The 22,773-nt window shown below is 39.9% G+C and overlaps 1 protein-coding gene across 1 annotated transcript in view; it reads right to left on the bottom strand.

Moving 5' to 3' along the window:
* Nucleotides 1–22,773, bottom strand: part of HGD (homogentisate 1,2-dioxygenase) — a 41,860-nt gene that overhangs the window by 17,884 nt on the left and 1,203 nt on the right. The window contains exons 2-5 of the mRNA XM_041757295.1: nt 18,594–18,665; nt 17,685–17,773; nt 13,935–14,040; nt 863–922 (exon numbers count right to left, since the gene is read on the bottom strand). Coding sequence (XP_041613229.1) covers nt 863–922; nt 13,935–14,040; nt 17,685–17,773; nt 18,594–18,665 — 327 coding nt within the window. The remainder of the gene's footprint in view (nt 1–862; nt 923–13,934; nt 14,041–17,684; nt 17,774–18,593; nt 18,666–22,773) is intronic.

Here is a 22,773-nt window from a genome sequence, read left to right as displayed (position 1 = left end):
ACCTATAACTACCGAGCAGAACTTTTAATCAGCATTGTGTTAACTTGAGCTGTCACCCTGAATTAATGTTATTCTAGCCCAAGGGTCTATTTCATGAAGTTCATGAAGTTGGACAGAGAGAAAATTATATATTTATTTTCACTAATCTCTGAAATGTATCATTTCCTTCAATTAATATGAATGTAAGCAACAAAGTACAGAAGTATTAGAAGTACCTGTGACCTGCTCACTGATAGAGATCACACATATTTTTAGATCACATTATAGTTGTTACGCTTTTCCAGAATATTGTTTATGCTCATACTTCTATCAACTAAAGTTATTAGATATTTTCATAGATCTTGTGATTTAGAAGCATATATGTTACCCAAATTGAGGGCTGATGGAGGGAGGTGGGCAGGGGATGGGCTGGACGAGTGAAGGATGTTAAAGAGGGCATTTGTGTTGAACACTGGGCTGTATGCAAGTAATGAGTCACCGAACTCTACTCCAGAAACCAATATTGTATTGTATGGTGACTAACAAAATTTAAAAAAATAAAAAGGAGTCCAGGGGAAAAAAGGATAAGGACCCCTGTTCTAGCCAAAAACAAAGAAACCTGAGGTAAGGAAATGCTCAATTTCCATTGGCCAGTCAGAGATGTTGTAAATAGCTCACCAGTGCCCTTTGGTGTCAGGGGCCATTTGGTGCCTGGAAGTAAGACATCCCTTGGCCAGCCCTGGAAGCAGAGGCAGGTGGTGCTGTCTCTGCTGCCGGCCTCTAAGTCTGCTTCCGCTTGGCATTCAGCCAGCAAATGGCTGAATCACTCACTCACTGGGGGAGAAAGGAGAGCAGAAGGAAGGTGTGGATGGTATTGACTTACACTCACAAAGTCCACCTTCTTCTGAGATGCTTTTGGAATTTCAAATGGTTTCCATCGAAGCTAGAAAAAAAATTACATATACAGGAAAATTTTTTTAGAAGGAGAAACCATCGGCTTTCTAAATAAATAGCATTGATTACACAGAAAAAGGATAGCTGTTCTTCTGTGTGGCTCCAACTCCTTGTAATTTTGTTATTTTAAAATTAATAACTACCCATTATTTCCTAAAGGATCTCAGTTGGGTTCTGTGTGTGTATTGGTGTGTGTGTGTGTGTGTGTTTAATCTATCATCTTATCTATCTATCTATCTAATCTATCTATATTGTTTTCATTCCTTAGCACTTTTAAATTAAAAAAGTGAAAAAAAGATCATTGCTTCTTATTTCAGAAGCTGTTTGTTTCTTTTAACATTTCGCTCAGGCACATCAGTGAGTTTTGACTGATGCTGCTTTTTATGCTATTTATAATCGGCTCCCTTTCCTGGCATGCCAGCCTCTCTGTGTGGGCTCCTGACACTGCAGGGGAAGGTTCTACTTCTACTTCCAGCCTTGGGAGTTTTGAATTATTTCTTTAAGAGGAAAAAAAAAAGCACCAAACTGAGGTTGGATTTAGTAAATGCAGTACCAGGTTCAATTTTTTAACCAAACCCCACGTTTGTCCCCAGGCTGCCTGACAATTCAGTTTAAATCACAACAATCTTTAATAATGAAATGATCTAAGGAAGTGGGAAGAAAAAACAGCATGTCTGGGACCTACTAGAAGTAAGGTCCCAGCACTTATTAATCAACTTGGCAGCAGGCCTGACCCAGCCAGGCTGGCAGCAGATAAACTGAGTAGCCTGAGGACATCTCACAGAGTGGCCTGTGCCCCAACAGCTGGCTCCACTGGCTGCAGCGCCTGTTCGATGCAGGCAAGGCAGGGCCTCTGCTAGGTCATGGGGCTCAGCTCATTTTGTATTTCAGAAAGGCAGCCAAGAGGGAGAGGAAGCAGTAAGTGGGAAAGATGGCACTGGGGTTATTATTCTGCTTCCTTGACATACACAGTCAGGTGGCAGTCTTTATTTTTTAAAAGCGAAGTAGGATTTTCTCATCCTGGTACTACATAAAAAGGTTGTAAAATGTTGATTTGAAAAATGTTGCTGAAATCCTGCCTCAGAAAGAAAGAAAGCGTTTAGGGTTGCCTGGGTGGCTCAGTTGGTTAAGCATCTGAGTCTTGATCTCAGAGTCACGAGTTCGAGCCCTGGAAAAAAAAAAGAAGGAAAAAAAAAAAAAAGAAGAAGAAGAAGGAAAAGGTTTAGAACTAATTTCATTAAAGATGATATTTCCTGGGAGGAAGGGGAACCTGAGAGCAAGGATCTAGGAAAGGTTTCTCAACCTTGGCACTATTGACATTTTGCATTGGATAATTCCTCATTGTGGGAGGCTGTTCTGTGCACTGTAGGATGTTTAGCAGCATCCCTGACCACTAGTCACTAGATGCCAATAGCACTCCCCCAAGTTGTAACAACCAAAAATGTCTCCAGACATTGTCATATGTCTTCTGGAGGACAAAATTTCCCTGGTTGAAAACTACTGATCTAGGAGGATAGTCCCCTGACATCAGGAAGGGCCATGGCTAAGTACTGCTAGCTTTATGAGAGCAAGTTCTAGTCTACTATTAATCACTACATGTTGCTTCTCTCTACAGTAGCAGCACACAGAGTTTGTATACCTAGGAAGACTGGAAGACTAAGCTACCTGGCGTCTTGGTCCGAGAAGAGTCATCATTCCAGATTTCCCAATGGAAGGAATTTAAGCATCAGGTCAATTGTTGCCTGGGCAACCTTTTAGACCTATCCAGAGGTTCTGAACTGATTACCCATGACAGTTGCCCAGAAGAACTTTAAGACCCAAGACTAAATTAACTCAGAATCTGTTCAGTATTTTATAAAAAATTTATTTTATAAAAGTTCTACAAATGGAGCAGCTACAGTTTAAGAATCACCACACCTAGCCAGATTCTGTGATTCTTATTTGCTGAACCAAGCATCATGTTCAGAAAAGTCCTCTCAATCAACCTATCAACAAATTAATTAGTCAACTAAATTGTTGTATCTTTGGTCAAATGTGGCAGTGACTTGCTAGCTACCAAAGAGCAAGGATATTTAAATAATACAAGTGTAAAGATTTACAAACCCAAGAAAAAGGAGAGCAAGAAAGGAGAAGGAGCATATGAGTGGCTCAGTTGGTTAAATATCTCTTGGTTTCCACTCAGGTCATGATCTTAGGATCATAAGATCAACTCCTGCTGGGCCTCTGCACTCAGCAGGGAGTCTGCTTCCCCTCTCCCTCTCCCTCTGCCCCTCCCCCATGCACACACACACACACTCTCTCTCAAATCTTTTTTTTTTTTAAGAAAAAGAAGGAAAGAAAAAAAAAAGAAAGGAAGAAAGGAAGGAGAAATTCCAGTAATAGGAGGAGCACTATCTATTTGTTGCATTGAGACAATATGTTTGTAGATCTTTCTGAAATTGAAATACCTGTTGTTGGTAGAAATAAAATCCTGACCCTCAAAGAAGAGGCTTGTCCCTGTGAGTGGGAAAAACTAAATAAGAGATGCTAAGAGGTTGGTTTGATTGTTTTTGCTGGTCAGTTTTTCAATCTTCTATAGCATATCAGGGGTGTCAAGTGGACAGGCACCTACATGATGATGTAGGGAGCATGCTTTCAATAGGGCCCACACACTAGATGAGGCAGTGGTCCTGAAGAACCTTTTTCTTTTTTTTTTTTTTTTTTAATTTTTTATTTATTTATGATAGTTACAGAGAGAGAGAGAGGGGCAGAGACACAGGCGGAGGGAGAAGCAGGCTCCATGCACCGGGAGCCTGATGTGGGATTCGATCCTGGGTCTCCAGGATCGCGCCCTGGGCCAAAGGCAGGCGCCAAACCGCTGCGCCACCCAGGGATCCCAAAGAACCTTTTTCTAATGCAAAAATAATAGCCTTCAGATGATGGAGATAGTATAGAGAAAGAAGTAATTTCTCTGCTGGGTCTGATAGCAGCAGATTGTACAGAATCTATATTCAGTGTATTATGAAGGATAATAAAAACCGAAGCTGGTTCTGATAAATCCAGTACCCACAAGAAGAAGCCAACTTTTGCTCTTCAGGAGAGAGATTTGTGTCAGGAGCTTTGGTGTGATACGTTATTGAATGTGAGGAGGGAGATTTGGGGAGATGATAAACAGGAAGAACCCATGAAGTGGAGGGTAGAAACATCTTCTGCTAAAGCCAGATGAACCAGATGTTCAGCTTAATTGCATGCTGTGGAACAGTAACCCTCTGATCCAAGGCCAGCCTAAGGGGGCTGTGCATTGGGCTGAGCCAGGAAGGAGATCTGGGTCTTGCTACTGTCTCTGTTTCCATTTATTCTATGACCTCAGGCAAATCAAGTAATTTTCTCTCTTTGGATTGTATTTTTCTCTTACATGTAACAATGGGATACTGGAGGAAACTATAATTTCAGAATTCTCTTTGGAGAAGAGCTTCTGAAAGTGATAAATGATGCTTATTAGTTGATTTAGTCATATAACTTTTTTAAGTTTTTAAAATTCATACTCTATATTATTGCTAAATAACCCTCCAAACAATTTAACTATTAAACATTTCAAAAACAATGAAATCAATTGTAGTGCTCAATGCAATGTCTTGATTTTAGAGGATATTAATAAATTTCTGTGGAATGATTGAATGAATGAATAAATACAAGGCACTAAGAAGATTGCTAATATCTCAAAGAATAAGACTAACATAAATTTGTGAGATTATTTGTGATCTAGTGACATTCAGGCAATAGTAAATTGGGAAATGTTTCTTTATTTAAAAAAATATTTTATTTATTTATTTGAGAGAGAGACAGAACAAGTAGGGGGAGAGGGAGAGGGAGAGTCAGAAGCAGACTCCCCACTCAGCAAATAGCTCTACCCAGGCCTCAATCCCAGGACCTAGGGATCATGATCTGAGCCGAAGGCAGATGTTTAAGTGACTAAGCCACCCAGGTGCCCACAGTGTTTCTAAAAGTCCAATGATTTTTTTCTAGGATGTAAGTCAATTCTTTATGTATGTGCAGAACTCTCAGTTCTTCTATATCCTGATTTTTCTGCCTAGTTGTTTTATCAACTGTTGAGAGACAGATGTTGAAGTTTCTAACTGTAATTTCTCCTTCCAGTTCTAACATTGCTTCACATACTTTTGCAGCTGTATCCTACAAATTCTATTGGAAAATAAACTTTTACTTACTAGAAATGAAGTAGTTAGAAATAATTTGAAAAGCATCTTCAAGGGAATGCAAAGTTAGAATTAAAAAATTTTTAAGGTTACCAAAGGAGAAAAACAGAGAATCAGTGGCAACATTTAATGGTCAAGATTGAAAATGCATGTTCAGGAATGAAGAGGAAATTAGAAAATTGGCCTCAGTATTTCCAGAGTCAGAAGACTGGGAGTTGGGCTGAATGATCTGAGTATCCATTTCAACACTATTATTCTTTGATTTAATGAAATTCCCTCCAAAATTGCCCTGGATTCAACTAGAATGAGTTGGCTGAGTTAGATACTCTCAACAACAATGACTGTCTAGAGGTATACATATCATTAGAGGCTGATACCATCTATCTAAGAATTTGGAAGTAACTTATAGATACCGAATAATCACAATTTGTTAGCAACTATAAGCAGTAGCTATGGCTAGGAGAGGCCTAGGGTAAACCCACTACAGTGAGTTTTAGTACAGACTTGGGAAGGTATGTGTATACGTGTGTGTGTGTGAATAAAATAAAACAGTGGTTCGTTGAATTTTTCAGCAAATCTAGTAATTTAAGAGAAAAGCCAACATGAGTTATATGGAGATAAATCAGGCTTTGAGTGATTCTCTTCATTTCTATGGGTGGCCACCCAGGGTTCCCATGAAAGACTTTTTTAAAGTTAAAATTTAGTTAGTTAATATACAATGCAATTTTGCTTTTGAAGTAGAGTGCAGGAGTCAAACAGATATAGGTTCTAATATTAGTTCTGCCATTTACTATGACACTTGGTAAATTATATGTCACTACCTTTTCATGCCTATAAATGAGGCAAATAGGGATCCCTGGGTGGCGCAGCGGTTTAGCGCCTGCCTTTGGCCCAGGGCGTGGTCCTGGAGACCCCGGATCGAATCCCACGTCGGGCTCCTGGTGCATGGAGCCTGCTTCTCCCCCTGCCTATGTCTCTGCCTCTCTCTCTCTCTCTCTGTGACTATCATAAAAATTAAAAAATAAAATAAAATAAAAAAAAGTCTTTCATGAAGCTATAAAAAAAGATAACCCTTCATGGGATTTAAATGGCATTTTTTTCATTAATAGAAACCTGGATTCCCATTTGACCTTGCCGTTAAGTGTAAAACTAAGAGCATTACAACCATGACTCAGCATCTAGCATACAGCATGGAACTCAATCACTCCATAAATATTTGTTGGATGACATTGATTTCTCATGACAACCTTCTGCAATGCCTATGATTATCATCTCTATTTTAGAAGTGAAAGAACTGATGATGGTTTAGAGAAGTTTTCTCTACTAAGAACAGATACCAAGATTCTCCCAGTCTCTCTTAGTAACCTACAGCCTGAGCCCTTATATCTCAGCCTATCCTGATCTCCTTCCCAAATTATTCATGATCCGTATGGCTTCTAAACCCAGGCTTTGCCTCCTGTTAATGGTCTTATACTTGGTCTCACCCTTATCTACTACACATTTATTTACTATTACTACTACTACTACTATTACTACTACTACTTCTACTATATACTACTACTACTACTCAGTGCTAAGTTGCCCTGGCCCAATCTGACTCCTGGGATCCAACCCTTGCTAAGGTCATTTGCTATCAGCATTTTTGTTCAAGCCTCTTATATTAATCCATTCAAATGAATGAATTCAAAACTCCAGTTTTATGCTAGGTGCTGGAGGTTAATATGACAGTCTCTGACCTCAGGGAATCTATTTCAGAAGACCCTGGAAGTGTGGGCACTTTCTGATAGGAAAACAAGGAAATAGGTAAGTAGAAATGACTTTGGAAGAGAAATGTTCTTGCAGGAATAAGTCCTGGCATAGGGGGATATTTAACATTCGTATACATGGAAAATAAGAAATACACACAATGAAATATTATGGTTTTCAGAAAGTCCAACATCTTTCCAAGGAGTGAAATGAAGTTGATAAAGATTTACTGTAAAAAGACCAGCAAGCTATCCAAAAGGGCTCAACACGCACTCTAATATTTTTGGCAAACAACAGATTAGGAAAATGCAATCTGTTTATAGGATGATTGGATCTGAGCTATCAGGGAGTTAATTCAACAAATACTTGTGGTTCTACTATTTGGAAGGACGCATGTGCTGAACATAGCAGGTCATATGAAGATAATGGAGACATGGATTCAATTCTCAAATACCCTGAGAAATATAGATAGGGCTCAAGGAAGAAAGTGGTATTTAAGATGAGTCTTAAATTATGGGTGGGATTTGGATGGGTGAAGACTTGTGAGGGAAAAAGAGAAAATTCCAGGTAGATGAAAGAGCATAAAGCGCTAAGGCAGGAATACTTAGGGTATTGCCCTGAAATGATAAAAATTTCAGTATGGCTGATGAGTAGGGCACATGGAAGTGAGGAGAGGGTTTGGAAGACATGATAATAAATTAGGGCTCTTGATTGCCTATCTTGGGAGCCTGCACAGGAAGATTTATGATTGTACACTTGATCTTAGCCAAAAGGCCGAGAAGCAATTGACTTAGGATTGTAAAAATGGAAACACTCTAAATATCTGACAATAGAGGAATTATCTTATAAACATATATTGGATTATAATGCTGCATTAAAAGTTACCTATACTCAAGGAATTTCCTATACATGGGAAAAGGCACAAAATATGTTTAAATAAAAAAAAACCCACAATGTAAAGCTATTACAGCATGATTTTCAATAAGTATAAATGTAACTGATTTTTTTAAATTGAAGCATAGTTGACACACAGTGTTACACTAGTTTCAGGTGTACAACTTAGTGATTTGACAAGCCTATACATTATGCTATGCCCACCACAAGTATAGCTACCATCTGTCACCATAAAATGCTATCACTGACTATATTCCCCATGCTGTGCCTTTTTTCCCCATGACTTACCCATTCCATAACTGGGAGCCTGTACCTCCCCTTCTTTTCCCATTTTGCCCATATCCCCACTCCCTTCCCCTCTGCCAACCATCAGTTAGTTCCCTGTATTTATGGATCTGTTTCTGCTTTTTTTTGTTTGTTTGTATAACTAATGTCTAAAACAACATTAATATATGATTATTCACAGCCCTTCCTCTACTCTTCCCTGCTCCTTTGGAAAATTCTGATTTGCCTATCCATACTCCTCTCAAGCTTGTGAACTCCAGCCTCACCATGTAGATCCATGTTTCATGTGTAAGTCTCCTAGGAAAGGGGATGGTGACCTACACTGTACACTCATTCTCTAGGGGCAGAAAAGAGGAGGAGGGGGCATACTGTGATCCAGAGGCAGGGCTGAGGAGCTTGGGGAAGATGAGCTGTGTGGGTGTGAGAGGACTGAAGTCTAGGGGAACTGAGGAGTTTACCAAATGGTCAATTAAAGAATTGAGTATTCTTTAATGTTCTCAAGAGAAGCAAATGAAGATTGGAATTATTTTCAATTACTTTTGGTTTCTGGCTGCATGGGACCCCAGATCTTATTTATTTACATATATGTACAAAAAATTAAGACTGGAAAGAAAGAAACTAAAACATTAGAAGTGGTTAGCTTTGCATTGGTGGGATTATTGGGCATTGGCACTTTTATGTAAGTTTTGAATAAAGACATGTATTAATGATGGGGAGTGCATTATTGCTTAAAGAAGACAAGTTTCAATAGGGTGTCCTGGGCAGGCTGAACTGTTAAAGGGTTAAGGGATGAGTAGGGATGATAAAATGGGTTTAGATTTCTTTCTCAAGAAATCTGGTGTGAATAGGAGAGACATGGTCAAAAGCTTAAGGAAGTGGGAAACTCAGGATATTTTTGGAGAGAGGGGTTTTTAGGGATTTTGGAACTGAATAGTTTGACAAATTAGACAGCAAATCCACTAGGAGGGGGTATTTTTTGGAAGCATTTTTGGTAGTTTGAATGTCCTGGAAGCAAAGGGAATTTTATGGTTTGGTCTTTAATTAGATGTAAGGTGTTTATCATTCGCCCATATAACACTGGGTGAGAACTAAGAGGTAATTCCCTCAGCTGAGGCTTAACTGGCTCAGAGCCTGACTTTCCAAAAGTTGAAAGGTTAGAGATGTAGTAATAAGAAAGATACACTTTAAAGGATTCTCTTCTCTTCTCTTCTCTTCTCTTCTCTTCTCTTCTCTTCTCTTCTCTTCTCTTCTCTTCTCCTCTTCTCTTCTCTTCTCTTCTCTTCTCTTCTCCCAGGATCCCTGGGTGGCTCAGCGGTTTAGCGCCTGTCTCTGGCCCAGGGCGTGATCTGGAGTCCAGGGATCGAGTCCCACATCAGGCTCTCTGCATGGAGCCTGCTTCTCCCTCTGCCTGTGTCTCTGCTTCTCTCTCTATATATATATATATCTCATGAATAAATAAAAATCTTTAAAAAATAAAAAAAAGGATTCTGTTCTTTAAAGACGAATGCTGATTCAGGAATGCTAATTGAAATCTGCAAAATCACAGGTAAATTGGATGCAGATTTATTTGTTAAATTCTGTGATTCCAGAAGTTAGAGGAAAGGTATATGATGAACAAAAATAAGTATCTTTCTTATGTGAAATACTATTGGAATGAACTTGTTATGTCCACAGGCTGAATCTAAATATGCTCAAAAAGAGCATTAATTCTTAGACAATTGATTAAATATACACTAGGAGGAAATAAAGGTTTTGGGAACATTGTTCTCAATCTTCCCGGGAAAGTATCAAAGATGACAGTGATGATAGCATATCCCATGATACTATCTTGGAGGAAACATTAGATAATTCTCAAGTCTTAAAATTCCCAGAGATGACTAATGTGGGGAGCTGGTGAAGCTGATGAATTATTTATTTTGGTCTGTGACAGGTGAAGACATACCTACAGTACAGGCTTCAACAGAGAAGGACTGTCAGATGGGTAACTAAATATAATTTTCTGAGACTTTCTTGATGACAGTCTAGTGTCCATATTTGGAAGAGGTTGTGAGAGGGGAGAAGTGATGAATGCAGATTGCTGTGGTTATTAATGAAGCATAAAATTGGAAAGAGATATTAACTTGTCAAGAAGGTGTAAATGAAAAGACAAAAGGATAGAGGTAACAGGAACAGCCAGGATGTGTGTCTTGGGGCAAAGGCGGCAGGATGGCAGGGGATGTAAGTCACAGAACAAGAGGATGAGAAACCACTACCTTATCAGAGCTGTTGCTCACAGAGGCACTGTTCTGGAGCACAGCTGTTCCAATGCGTGTGAACCAAGGTCATAAATGGAAAAAAGGGAGACACTAGAGAAGAAATTCATTTGGTGGCCATCATATTGAATGTGTTTGAAGGAATTCAAAACAGAAGAAAGGTAACAAGTTCAAGGAGGAGTGCAAAGGAAGGCTAGAATGGGAAAACACAGGGAGGCAGAGAAAATAAATGCATATTGAGTATCTACTAGAAAGCAGGCAGAAACTTGATGCAGCTCTTTTGATGCTTCTACATTAACACAGGCTTTTTAATGCAGTTGCCTCAGACTTGCCTCTCAAAATGTATGTTAACTAGTTATGAAGCAATACGCAAAATGGTATGCAAAAATGGTACACTTGACTCTCACCTATGATGAGAGATTTCCATTTTCTCCTGTTAATTTCTATATCATTTGAGTTTTTATAATTATGTATTACTTTAAATAAGACAAAGCCAGAAAAATTCTGTTGGAGTGAGGTTAGCTTCCATGGATAAGCCACCTGTACTACAAAATAAACACTATAAAGGGGCTATATTCTTGTTAAATAAAATGTATCAATATTCCTAGAAATAATAATAGCATGTAATAAAAGGATATTACTGAGCATGCTACATATCCTACTCACAGTAGACTCACATCACACCATATTTTTCCTTAAAGGTTAGACTTAAAACCTAACCCCCAGACCAAAGAAATTCTATAAAATAAGCATGGTTCCACTGTTGACCACATGTCCATAAACATATCTATGAAGATACATTAAGGTTCTAGAAGCTCTGAGGACTGGTGTGGATGATATGAGCAGGCAGGGGTACTGAAACTTCCCACTCTGCCTTATTTACCACTAGTTATTTAATAGTTGTTGTAAAGGCTCCATGATTTGAATTCCTGAACATTTGCTTATGACCCTTCCTTATAATCCTTCATTTAGTTTAGTTCAATTTAGCATAGTCAGTTCTCAAATACAGTGTACATAAGAATTACTATATAGGGTGGCATATGCAAAACCATGTATCCTATAATTTGCAGGTGATTCAAGGGATTTTTCAGAGATAATTTTGTTTGTACTTAATTTTTGTCTTACTTGCTGATTGGATTGTAGAACCACCCTATTCCTTTGTATAATTTGAGATTTGGCTCCACTTGAGAGAACTATCAGAAACTTAATTGGATGTATTCCCTTAGGCTGCCTTAAGGAAAGAATAGAGAAACTTCTTGTGGCTCAAATACCCTCTCAACCTTCCAAAACTAGTGTATATTAAATGCTTAATTTATTTAGCCTGACCAGGAATCCTATCAAAGTACAGGTAGATGATAGAGACCTACCTAACAGAAGATAGAGTCCTATTATTAAGCAGTCTGGTCTATTTATTGGTCAAAAACAAACAAGCACAACCATGGTAACTCTAAGAGAGAAATTAGTGAATTTGAGACGTAACCCACTGAGAAATCCAGCAGATTCCCAGAGAATGAGCAGTGACTTTGGCTAGAATGATTTATGGCCCTTTATGAGCTGAATGGGCAACTAGATGGTTAAATGAGGATGGTCTGCCAGATGCATTCTTAACCTGAGGGTTGGGAGAGAAAGTGGTCAGATGGGACTGGATTAGGAGGCCGGGTGAGACCCAAGGACCAGATGAAGATAAGGTGCCCAGGTTGGTTGTGCAAACTGTGTTCTGCACAAAAGTCTTGACTGGAGGAAGGGGAAACAGGCAGGAGTGGAAAGCCCGGCTTTGGGTCTTGGTAGAAGATGGTCCCTGCAGGGCTGGGGGCTGGAGCAGAGACTAACCTTTTCCTTTATGCTGAGAGGTAAAAATAGAGCAGTGGTGAACAGGGAGAATTAGACAATATATCTTGGTTTTGAAATGGCTGAGATGGCTACATTTTAAGTTGTTAACTCACAGTTTGTTTTTCACTCTGAATGTCTCCTATCTGTCCTTGTTGGAGAGGAATAAGTTGCATTCAAACAGGTACTCAGTTCCCTGAGATTTCCATAATTAGGAAGAGATAGAGCAGATCAGGAAACCAAAAGTGACTATGATTATTCTGGCTTTTGTTCTACAAAAAAGTCTAAGTATTTAGGGGAAGGGGATTTGTAGGTATAGACATAATGTCTTGGTAAACCAAAGGGAGGCATCAGATTTCCTTGGGCTGTGGGAAGGAGAGAATGAGAGAGAGAGAGAAAGAGAGAGAGAGAGAGAGAGAGAGGGAGAAATGATAGGGCTGATGGATCTGTGTGGACTTTGAATACAAAGGAGACTTTTTTTTAAAAAAGATTTTATTTATTTATTCATGAGAGACACACAGAGGAGAGAGGGGCAGAGACACAGGCAGAGGGAGAAGCAGGTTCCATGCAGGGAGGCCGATGAGGGACTCGATCCTGGGACTCCAGGATCATGCCCTGTGCCAAAGGCAGATGCTCAACCACTGAGCGACCCAGGCATCCCTACAAAGGAGACTCTTGAACCTGTACTTGGCAATTCTTAGAAGGAGGGAATAGTTGTGTGGCATATCCAGGACAAGAGAACCAGAAGTGGACTTGTAGATGATTCCATGCCCAAGCCTCTGCATGATAGCAGCAGAACAGTGGACATCTCAACATTATCCAGTGAGGGAGGACCAACCAGAAAGGCCCAACCTCTACTTCTACTTTGGCATTGTTTAAAACCAGTGATTCCCAGGGAAGGCTGAAATGAAGTTGTATATTTGACCTATAGATAGGGACCTATTAGATAGGGACCTCAAAATTAAAAAAAAAAAGTGACAGAACAAGGGCAAATGGGTGGCTCAGTCAGTTGAGCATCTGCCTTGGACTCAGGTCATGATTCCAGAGTCCTGGGATCCAGCCCTGCCTCTGGCTTCCTGCTTAGCGGGGAGTCTGCTTCTCTCTCTCTCTCCCTCCCTGTGTCTGTGTCCCTCTCCCTGCTTGTGCCTTCTTTCTGTCTTTCAGATAAATAAATAACATCTTTTAAAAACATAAAATGGAAACACAAATTTACTTGAATATGAAATTTGAGATTTTATACTTGATTTTATGATGCTGCCCTTAAGTGAATATATCAAAATGGTTGTATCAAAGTTATGAATCTTGCCTCCTGTGTGCCAGGCACTGTGTGAAGCATGGTCACACCTGTTCTCTCATGTAATCTTTACAACATCACTGCATGGCAGATGTTGTGATCACCCCAGTTTACACTGGGGCTCAGAGACCCAGAGGGTAAGTAAAGGAGCAGGGATACAAACCCAGGTCTGCTTAACTTCCTGCATTATATACCTGTTATCAGTGGCATGTACCTAAGTTTAGAGACAAAAGGAATATACTGGAATTCTCGAAGGTATAAAAACAAAAACAGAGCTCAGTCCACTATAGTATTTGGTCTCATTACTGAAAGCAGAGTATATAAACACACACACACTCACACATACGCACAATTCCAAAATTCCCACCCAAGTATGAGCAAAAAACCAGACATATATTAGCATTTATTTTTTTTTAAATATCTAATTTCTCAAAGACCCAGGTTTGCCTTAAATATTTATATTCAAGGCTTTGGGTGCATGGTATGTTCCAATTCACAGGATCAGTTTACCTGGTTAGGGTCAGGATCAACTTCATCCCAGTTGTGAGTGACATGGCCTTGGTCGATGGATTCAAAGGGCTTGTGACAAACTGAAGGTAGAATTCTATACAGCCAACTGGGGGAAAACAAGGACAAGTAAGCTTTGTTTTGGGTGATGTTATGAGAGATACGCAGACTGGCTCAGGAAGTACCATCAGGAAGATGCTCAAGTCAACAACGATCTGTGGGCTTTAATGTGAGCAACAATGACACAGCATCACTTCCTAATAGCCACTGCTGCCCATAGCCCTGGCCTCTTCCCACCTTTCCACTCTACCCATCACTCTTCAAATTGAGGCTCTGGCTCTTGGTGGTTCCCATTCTGACAAAAAAATGAAGAATTGTTTTTCCCAAAGACAATTATAAAGGAAGGGGAAGTACCTTGAAGGATATCTGTACAGGAAAATCCATAGAAAAACATTAGTATATATACATCATTGGATACTAATTTTTGCTTTGGAATGTGAGGACAACGACTCCTTACGTAGATTGAAAGAATATGGGTAGTTTTTTGAAATGTAATTAAAAAAATATAAAAGTAATACACGCTGGTGGTAGAAATAATTTAAGTAATTCAAAAGTCCCTAAGGGTAAATGGCTTCTCCAATTTCTCTTCCAGTTTCTTCAGGGCCAATTATTAGAAACATCAGAGCTTAACCATATTCTTGTATATTCTCTCAGATGTCACCAGTGTATGTATAAACAGAATTGCCAAATCACAGTACCACTTTATTCTCACAACAATAATGTGTGAGAGTGCCTAATGGCTCACATCTTCACATATATGGGGTATTATTAAACATAATTTTGGCTTTAGAGATAAAAAATAATATCTCATTTTTATTCTGTATTTCCTTCATTATGAGTAAGGTCGAGGAGCCGTATGTTTATTGGTCCCTTGTAATTTTTCTATGAATTACTTGCACAGGTCCTTTACTGTTTTTCTATTGGGTTATTTGTCTTTTTTGATATTAATTTATAAGAGGTTTAGGAAATTAACACTCTGTACTCCAAAATTGTAAGACGATATGTCCATATAGTCTTATAGTTAAGTATATCTGTAACTTGGTTTTCTTTTTTCCTTCCTTCCTTTCTTCCTTCAAGTTTTATTATCTGTATATGGCAAGGCTTAAGCCAGAGATCTCTGCCAGGACCCAGACCTCAGGCTTCTCTGATGCAGGAGTCCTGAAGGACATCAAGAGAACTATCCAGAAGTTGAGAGGAACACTGAAATTTGCTAAGAGGGACTCAAGTCCTTTTAGAGGCCATTACTCTGACAGCGTACAGAATGACAAGGAGTACTACCTCTGACAATGGAAGACCAGACCTGCTTGAATAGGCTCTGGCCACTTAAGCCCCAGGACAGTGTACTCCAAATCGTTCTGTCTGGCCCCGCACTGAACCCTTTGGGAGATAAAAGGGCTAGATTTGTCCAGTTTCCAATTGATTCCTCCAGTTCTAAATGATGTGACCTCAGACCTTGGACTTCAGGCTATGAATAAACTAAGCCTCTGCAGCTTCCAGTAGTATATGGAGTTAAGGACATGTATGTGTACCTTAGAAGTAACTGTGTGACCCTGGGCAAGTTACAAAAATTTCCTGATCCTTGTTTCTCATCCTTATCTCCTAGGATTGTTGCAAGGATTCAGCTTAGTATCTAGAATGCCCCCCTCACAGTAGGTGCTCACTTACTAGATATGAGTTGATAATCCCAGATAATCATCTGGGTTTTTATGATGGTCCAAATTTTCCACATTCCCTATCTTGACTCTTCCCTCTCAGTACAAAGGGATCAGCTAACTAATCTGATAAAAATTAACCCTTGGTAGGTATAATCTCTGATAGTTTTGTGAGAGCCCTCTATTCTGTGGTTTAAATGAGTGGTGACTCACTTTAAGAATTCCAGGCTTGCTCACCTATGGATGGAACTGGTTCTTTCTTTCCTTGGAATTTTGAGCATTTTCACAAAATTACTGTGGATACTTTTGGAGAGTTCTAAACAGATGGGTGAGCCATGCCTAGTGTCCCTTATTTTTTAGCTGTTTATAAACCTCCCTAGGCAGCACTACATTGCCCTGGACAGAGATTTAATTCTGATTCAAGGACTTGTGCCAGCTTCTTAATGAAATGCCAACAGCTCCTTTTCAGCCTCCTGGAACAGAGTTAAGCTCCTGCTGGCTGAAGATATCACTGAATAATGGGGGTAGGCAGCAGAATCTGGAGCCCAGGTGTCCCATTAGTGAATGGGCCATAAAGTCAAGAATATAGTCATGGAGGCTAGGTTGTCATAAATTAGAATGGACAGGAATTGTCAGTGTGCTTACCTTACCTGGACTATTTGGGATTTCAGAAAAAGAGAGAGCAAGAGATGATTAAAGAGCAATAGAATTAACCCTAGATTTTGGCAAGTATGAGAAACTATCTTTTCTTCCCTCCATGCACATAGTTATCAAGAGAAAAGCAATATTGATATGGACATGGAAGCATAATACTTGCCATAGCTCACATTCAGTTCTCTGACAGCCTCCTAAGGGGTACCCTGTACTGGAGAGAGAAACTCTGCTATGGTAACAATAATGATGATTGGAAAAATTGTTACCATGTGCCAGGCAATGTGCTAAGTACTTTATAGGCATTCTTTCCTTTAATCCTCACTACAACTATGAAATAGATACTATCATTATCTCTTTTACAAATGAGGAACCAGAAACTCTGAGAAGGTAGATGACTTGCCCAAGGTCACACAGCTGAAGAGAGAAGGAGACAGGATTTAAACTCAGGGGATCTTCTTCCAGAGTGGGCATAATTAGCTGCTAAAGAAAACAGCTAATCATTTGTGTGGTCCATTGTGGTGTTGTACTTGTTATCTTACTTGCTTCTCAGGAGGAGTCTGTGGCAGTAAACCCGGTCTGTCTCACTAAGCAGTATCAGATCAACTGCTCTCTCTCTCAGGTCTCCACTATTAGGAGCAGCCCTCTTCACAGAGGCCCTAGCCTGATATTCCTATAGTTCCACACTACTTGTTTAAGTCACAGCACTTACTGCCTCCCCAAACCACACATCTATTGTGTTCAACCTATCCCATGGGAGTCAATCAAAGGAGTAAGTTCATTGACCTGGGTTGTGAGATTACAGCAAACATGGAACATGATACATGGTGCTAATGAATGTGCTGGTTTCCAGCAAAGGCAAATTCCAAAGAGTAAAACCTTATTAATTCAAACCACAAGGGGCCATAATTCATGACTGTTCAACTGCCCAAGCTTAGTTATCCAATATTTTCATGCAAAGAACCTAATACTTCGTAATACTTCTATCTTCTGAAGAAGGTATAATGAATCATCTGTAATTTTGAGTTAACTGTTATTTAAAAAACAAAACAAAACCAAAAAAACCCAAGTAAACCAAAATTGAAAACCCAACTGGATGACCCTTAGGGGAAAGCCAGTTTATTGGGGACATTTTCTTCTGAATAAAAGTGAGAATTTGTAAATGGAGTTGGACATGTGTGCTTTCCAGACCCTGTGCAGATATTTCTTCCTTTCTTCCATTAGTCACTTCCACATCTCAGCTGGAGATGAGGCCCAACCCCTGACTATTACACAGAGCACAGCCTGAGAAAGCAGAATCTTGGGCAGCCGTGGAAGGCTGTAGGAGCCAGCACTAAGTACTAGTCATAAATCCTACAGTCTGCAGGTCAGAATTAACCTAATCCTGTACCTTCTCTTATTTGTGCTCCGTGGACAAGTGAAAGCCGATCCTGAGAGCTGTTCAGCATACAGATTGTAAGGGCAGACTTGAGGATTGTTCTGAAAAAAGGGGGGGAGGCAATAAACAACATCACTTCAATCAGAAAAGCATCCCACCTTCCCACCAAGCAATTTAGTGTGGGGAATTCTGTCCTGGATGGGGATGCTCTGGGGCACTGCACATGACCATCCCCAACCCACACATACTTTTTGTAGCACCTGTTTAGGTGATTTCCCCCCTGATTAGAAAAGCAATACATGCAGAATGTAGAGCATTTATAAAATACAACCCAGTATCTCACCATCCAGAAGTAACCCCATGTTGATATACTGGGTATTTCCTTTCAATCTTATTCTCCAAAATGGGGATCCAGTGAAGGATGATGTGTGTAGTCCTATAATGATCATGACTTTTTCTTGAAAGGGGAAATATTATATTGTGAGCATTTTGCCATGCCATGAAATATTCTTTAAATTTTTTGAAAAAATTTTTGTTGCCATATTTTTGCTATTGTAACCGACACTAGTGTAAACATCTTTGTGAATACATTTTTAGGACTGGCTATTTTCTGATCACTCTCACATCTTATGCTGTTCAAGGGAACTACAAGGAAGTCCTCTTAACCTTGAGCCTAGGGATCCTCCTGAAAGTTCCTATAGTTAGTTTTACTATCTCAGATAGGGTGCTTTGCTATAGGTGACCACTGTCCCACTTTAATCTTTGTATTGCCATTGTTCTATATCCTAATTATCTTCAAGATTTGTAAAACTTCTAGACAATTCCCAGGAACAATGGTGGGTGGAAGTGATTTGGCCTGAGGGCTGATTATTTGTTCCTACAATTCAGAGTTCTCTGAGCTAATATTCTAGTCATTCATACCTGTCCTTCTGGCAGGGCACCTGGGCAGCGAGGGTCCTCTGAGGCACACTCATTCCCAAATCCGGGGATGTACTGCATATGACAAAGACACAAAGGGTATCATTAACAGGATTTAAAGAGCATTTCACAACATTGATAGTCTAATGAAGGTAAGAATTTCTATATGGACATGTGCTTGTGTATGATGTCCATATGTAATATGTTTGCTGTGTTGTAGCATGTAGGCCATTCAGGAAAGGAAATACACTCTGTGTGAATTTTAAAGACCACCAATTAATTGGGAGAAGACTGTTAGATATAGTATAGACTTTCCACCCTTATCTGTACTTAGTTGATTTATGGGCTCGTTCTTAATGATTTTACTCCAAGGACAGGTTCTTTAATTCTTCTTCCACCAGGGAGTTCTGGAGAAAAGAGATAACTCAGGCATCACCTCAACTCCAAATTCATAGGAACTTGCTGGGCAACCTTCCTGAACATGGAGCTCCATTCCCCTCCATACTCTGAAACAAGCAACCATAAAGAAGCATGTGGATCCAATCTACAGCAAACACATAAGCAAAAGTTCTCCAAACTAATATTGCTGCAGTCAGAAACCTACGTTATCTGGTTCACCTATGGAACACTTATGTATGTATCTGTATTTTTGTGGATACGTGAAAATGAAGTTTGAAGATATGAGAGGCTTTCAAGAGAAGTGCCAAACCAGTCTGTCCCCAATGGTACAATGGCATCTATCTGATTTCTCTGCTAGCAGATAAGCCCCATGGAATCTGTGACTATGGCAGTCTTGTTTACCTCTATTGCTCTGTGTCTGGTTTGCCAGAAGATACTCAATAGATTGATTTAGCCTTTCATTTAGAGCCTATCCTGAGTGTATGTATGCTGCTAGAAGTGGGATCATAACCCACTTTTCTCTAATTTAAATATAAAAAAATGTCCATTTTCTTCCCATCATTGTTCCTAATGAATACACTTAATTTTAGCCTAGGATAGTGCAAGTGCAGCCTTGCTCAGTGAGTGAAACACCACCATCTGAGCACTTGTCTTTAAGAGATATAAGAAGGATGTAAGTGGGTGGAGGGTAAGCCCTCCAGAGTTCCCCAGCAGCATGGAGAAGGATGAGCTAAATGCTATATGCCCGGATGTGTAAGCAATGATCAGGCCGGTAACTGCTATATTTGGAAGAAATATAAAATGTGAAATGTTATGACTTAGAAAGCAATGGAAGTGAAATTATTCTTTTTGCCTCCAGACACAATTTTTAAAAATATATTTTTGAAGATCTATGAGCACTAAGAGAAAATGAATCCTATTAAACACAGATAGGTTAACAGCAGCAGCAGCAGGCAGTTTGGACTGATTTCTTTGGGAACCAGCACTCTGGCTCTCCACTAGATAAAATTTTCTTCTCAGAATGGATCTCACGCTCACTGTCAGGGATTCAATCCAAGGATTGAATTTGAAGTGCTGAGAAATGGTTAACAACCTCAAATTATCTTCAGTTCTGTGGAATGGACCTTCAGATCAATCTGTGGCTGAAGTCACTGAGCATTACAGGGCCTTTACTCTGTTCAACTGCCGCATTGTTTCTCTCTGCAAGGGAGGCAGGGAAGTTGGAGGGCTCCAACTAGACAGCGGAACCTTCTCTAGGCATGGGTGGGTTTACTTACTAACCTTCCCCATTCTTCACTGCTGCTGGTCTCAGAACAAGAACGCAGGGTTGTATATATTTTTTGGGACAAGGGAAAGGAGACTTAGTATAGGTAGTTCTGAAGCATTTGTTTCTGGCTACTTTAAAAAATAGAAAAGAAAGTAGAAAGAACAGCTGGTGACTTGGAAGGGAGCCACCCAGCTCTGAGAGAGGTGTGAGTTCTGAGCCGGTTTCTGCATCTTAGCTGTGGTGCATTGGCTGAAGAGGAGGCGGAAAATGCTGACTCACTCTCCAGTGAGTCGGTTTTCCTAATCCTCGGAGGGAAGAATTACAGATGAGTTTATTAGAGCTTTCAAATGCCATGTCCCCTACTGCTGAAGGTATCTGACTTGAGGAAGCAGTACTCTGCAGCTGCTTTCCCAAGGTGCTGAGCTCAAGGGCAGGATCTGGACTCTGCTTATATCAGCTGTGAAAATCCAAGTGTTCAATGGCACCTGGTTCAGTGGCTATGTACAAATACACCTTATGCAAGAAGGAAAGAAAATCTAATATTAAACAAATGAGTTTGTATGTTTTCTTCAGTCCAGGTTTCTGAATAGCTGGACCCAGCATAAAAATATGATTTCACTTTTTTCCCAAGAGAATAGTATGAATCTTTTCTAAATGAAAGGACAAATCATGGGGCTCCATGCAACTTCAGTGCCATTGGGGGTCTGGCAACTGCCTAGTACACAGCTTTTTAATCCTCCCCTGGTTCCCAGCATGTGCTCTGTGTGTCAGAGTAGGTTTATGACATGCTTTCTCCTGACTCTGATTGTGGGTAACACCCTGATGGGATGAGCAGATGGTGCACCTCAATGCCTTTTACTGAGCTTAAAGGAAAGAGAGAGAAGTCAGGGTAGAGATGCAACTAGAGCTACCTTGTTCCTGTGGAAAGAGTCCAGCATTTCCAATGAACTGTGTTGGGAACAGACAACAGAGATTGTTGGGAGCTTGCAGGTCATTGTGGGAGGCTGAATAAATGACCCTCAAAGATATCTCTGTCGGAAGCCCTGGGACTTGTGTTACTTCATATACTCAGAGAGACCTTGCAGATGTGAGTGATGTAAGAATCTTGAGATGAGGAGTTACCCTGGATCATGTGGGTACACCCTAAATGTAATCACAAGTGTCCTTAGTCGAGGAAAGTAGAAGGAGATCTGATTACAGAAGAGGAAGAGGCAGTGTCATGACTGGAGCAGAGGCTAGAGTGGTGCAACTCGCAGTTGGAGAAGGAGCCTCAGTCACAGAATACAGGCAGCCTGGGGATGCTTGATTTTAGGCCCATGAAACTGATTTCACAGTTCTGACTCCTAGAACTGTAAGAGAATAAATATGTGTGGTTTTGAGTCACTAAATTTGTGATCATTTGTTACAGCAGAAACAGGAAACAAAATGACAAAATTAGTGGGTCCCATCTTTAGCTAATAGAATCACTCCCAGAAATTTGTTAAACACAGACTTACTTGGACCTAGTGAATCAAAATATTTTGAGTGGGGGCAAAGTCTGGATATTAAACAGCTCCTCGTTTTTGAAATGAGGAAATCAAGATTTGTAGAAGTGAAGCAACTTAAGAACAGGGGGTCGTGGATTTGAAAATTAATTTTATTATTTTATCTTTTGAATTTTCTTCCCCGAGTTGGGCTGCTTTTATGTAAATGTGATTTCATTTGAGGCTTTGTGTTGCTATATCCATTAAAATGAAGAAATAAAAGCTGAGAAGTGTATTTTTTGACTTATATAATGTTTATTGATCAGAATGATGCAATCTGGCTCTCCGTGTTTGGATTCCTGATCTCTAGAGCTAACCTTTGCTTGTGGAGATTAGACAGCAGGCAGGGAAGAAAGCCTTTGAAATTGAGAACAAAGACCAGCATGCAATTTACATTGGTCTGCTGGTGCTATGCATAATAAGTTGCTAAAAATTTCAGCAGGATAGGATTTTAGATATAATTTATTTATAAATGGTAAGGATGTTTCCAACCTCTGCTGAACTCCCTCATAGGATTTTCATCAGGAAACAGTTTTTATGGACTCTCCTTCTTCCAAGACTTCAGCTACAACCATTGATATGATGACATGCTCTAGTATCTATTCTCTTGGCCCTCCCCACTCCCCTGAGATCCAGATCCATACATCACACTGCATCCTGAGTATCTCAACTTAGCTGTCCCTACAGCATCTCAAATTTAGCTGAAACTCTCTTGGCTCCCAGAACGTTCTGGGCTATCTGCATGTGCTGTGACTTTGTACTCACTGTTTTCTCTGCCTCCCAACTCTTTTCACTTAGCCAGTTTCTACTAATCTCTTATGATTTAGCTCAGGAACAGCCTTCTTCAAGAAGTTTCTCTTGACTCTACCTAGCCCAGACTTAGTTCCTTTCCAATATTAATCTGTGGCATCAGTACTAACACACAATATTTGCTGAATCAACAAATGACAGTTCTTTTGCAGCCTTTCTCTTAGTCAGGCATTAAGATAAATTC

The sequence above is a fragment of the Vulpes lagopus genome, chromosome 1 (assembly GCF_018345385.1).
Source record: "Vulpes lagopus strain Blue_001 chromosome 1, ASM1834538v1, whole genome shotgun sequence".
Lineage (NCBI taxonomy): Eukaryota > Metazoa > Chordata > Mammalia > Carnivora > Canidae > Vulpes > Vulpes lagopus.
Note: the sequence above shows the minus strand (reverse complement) of the source record. Positions and strands in the feature narration are given on the sequence as shown.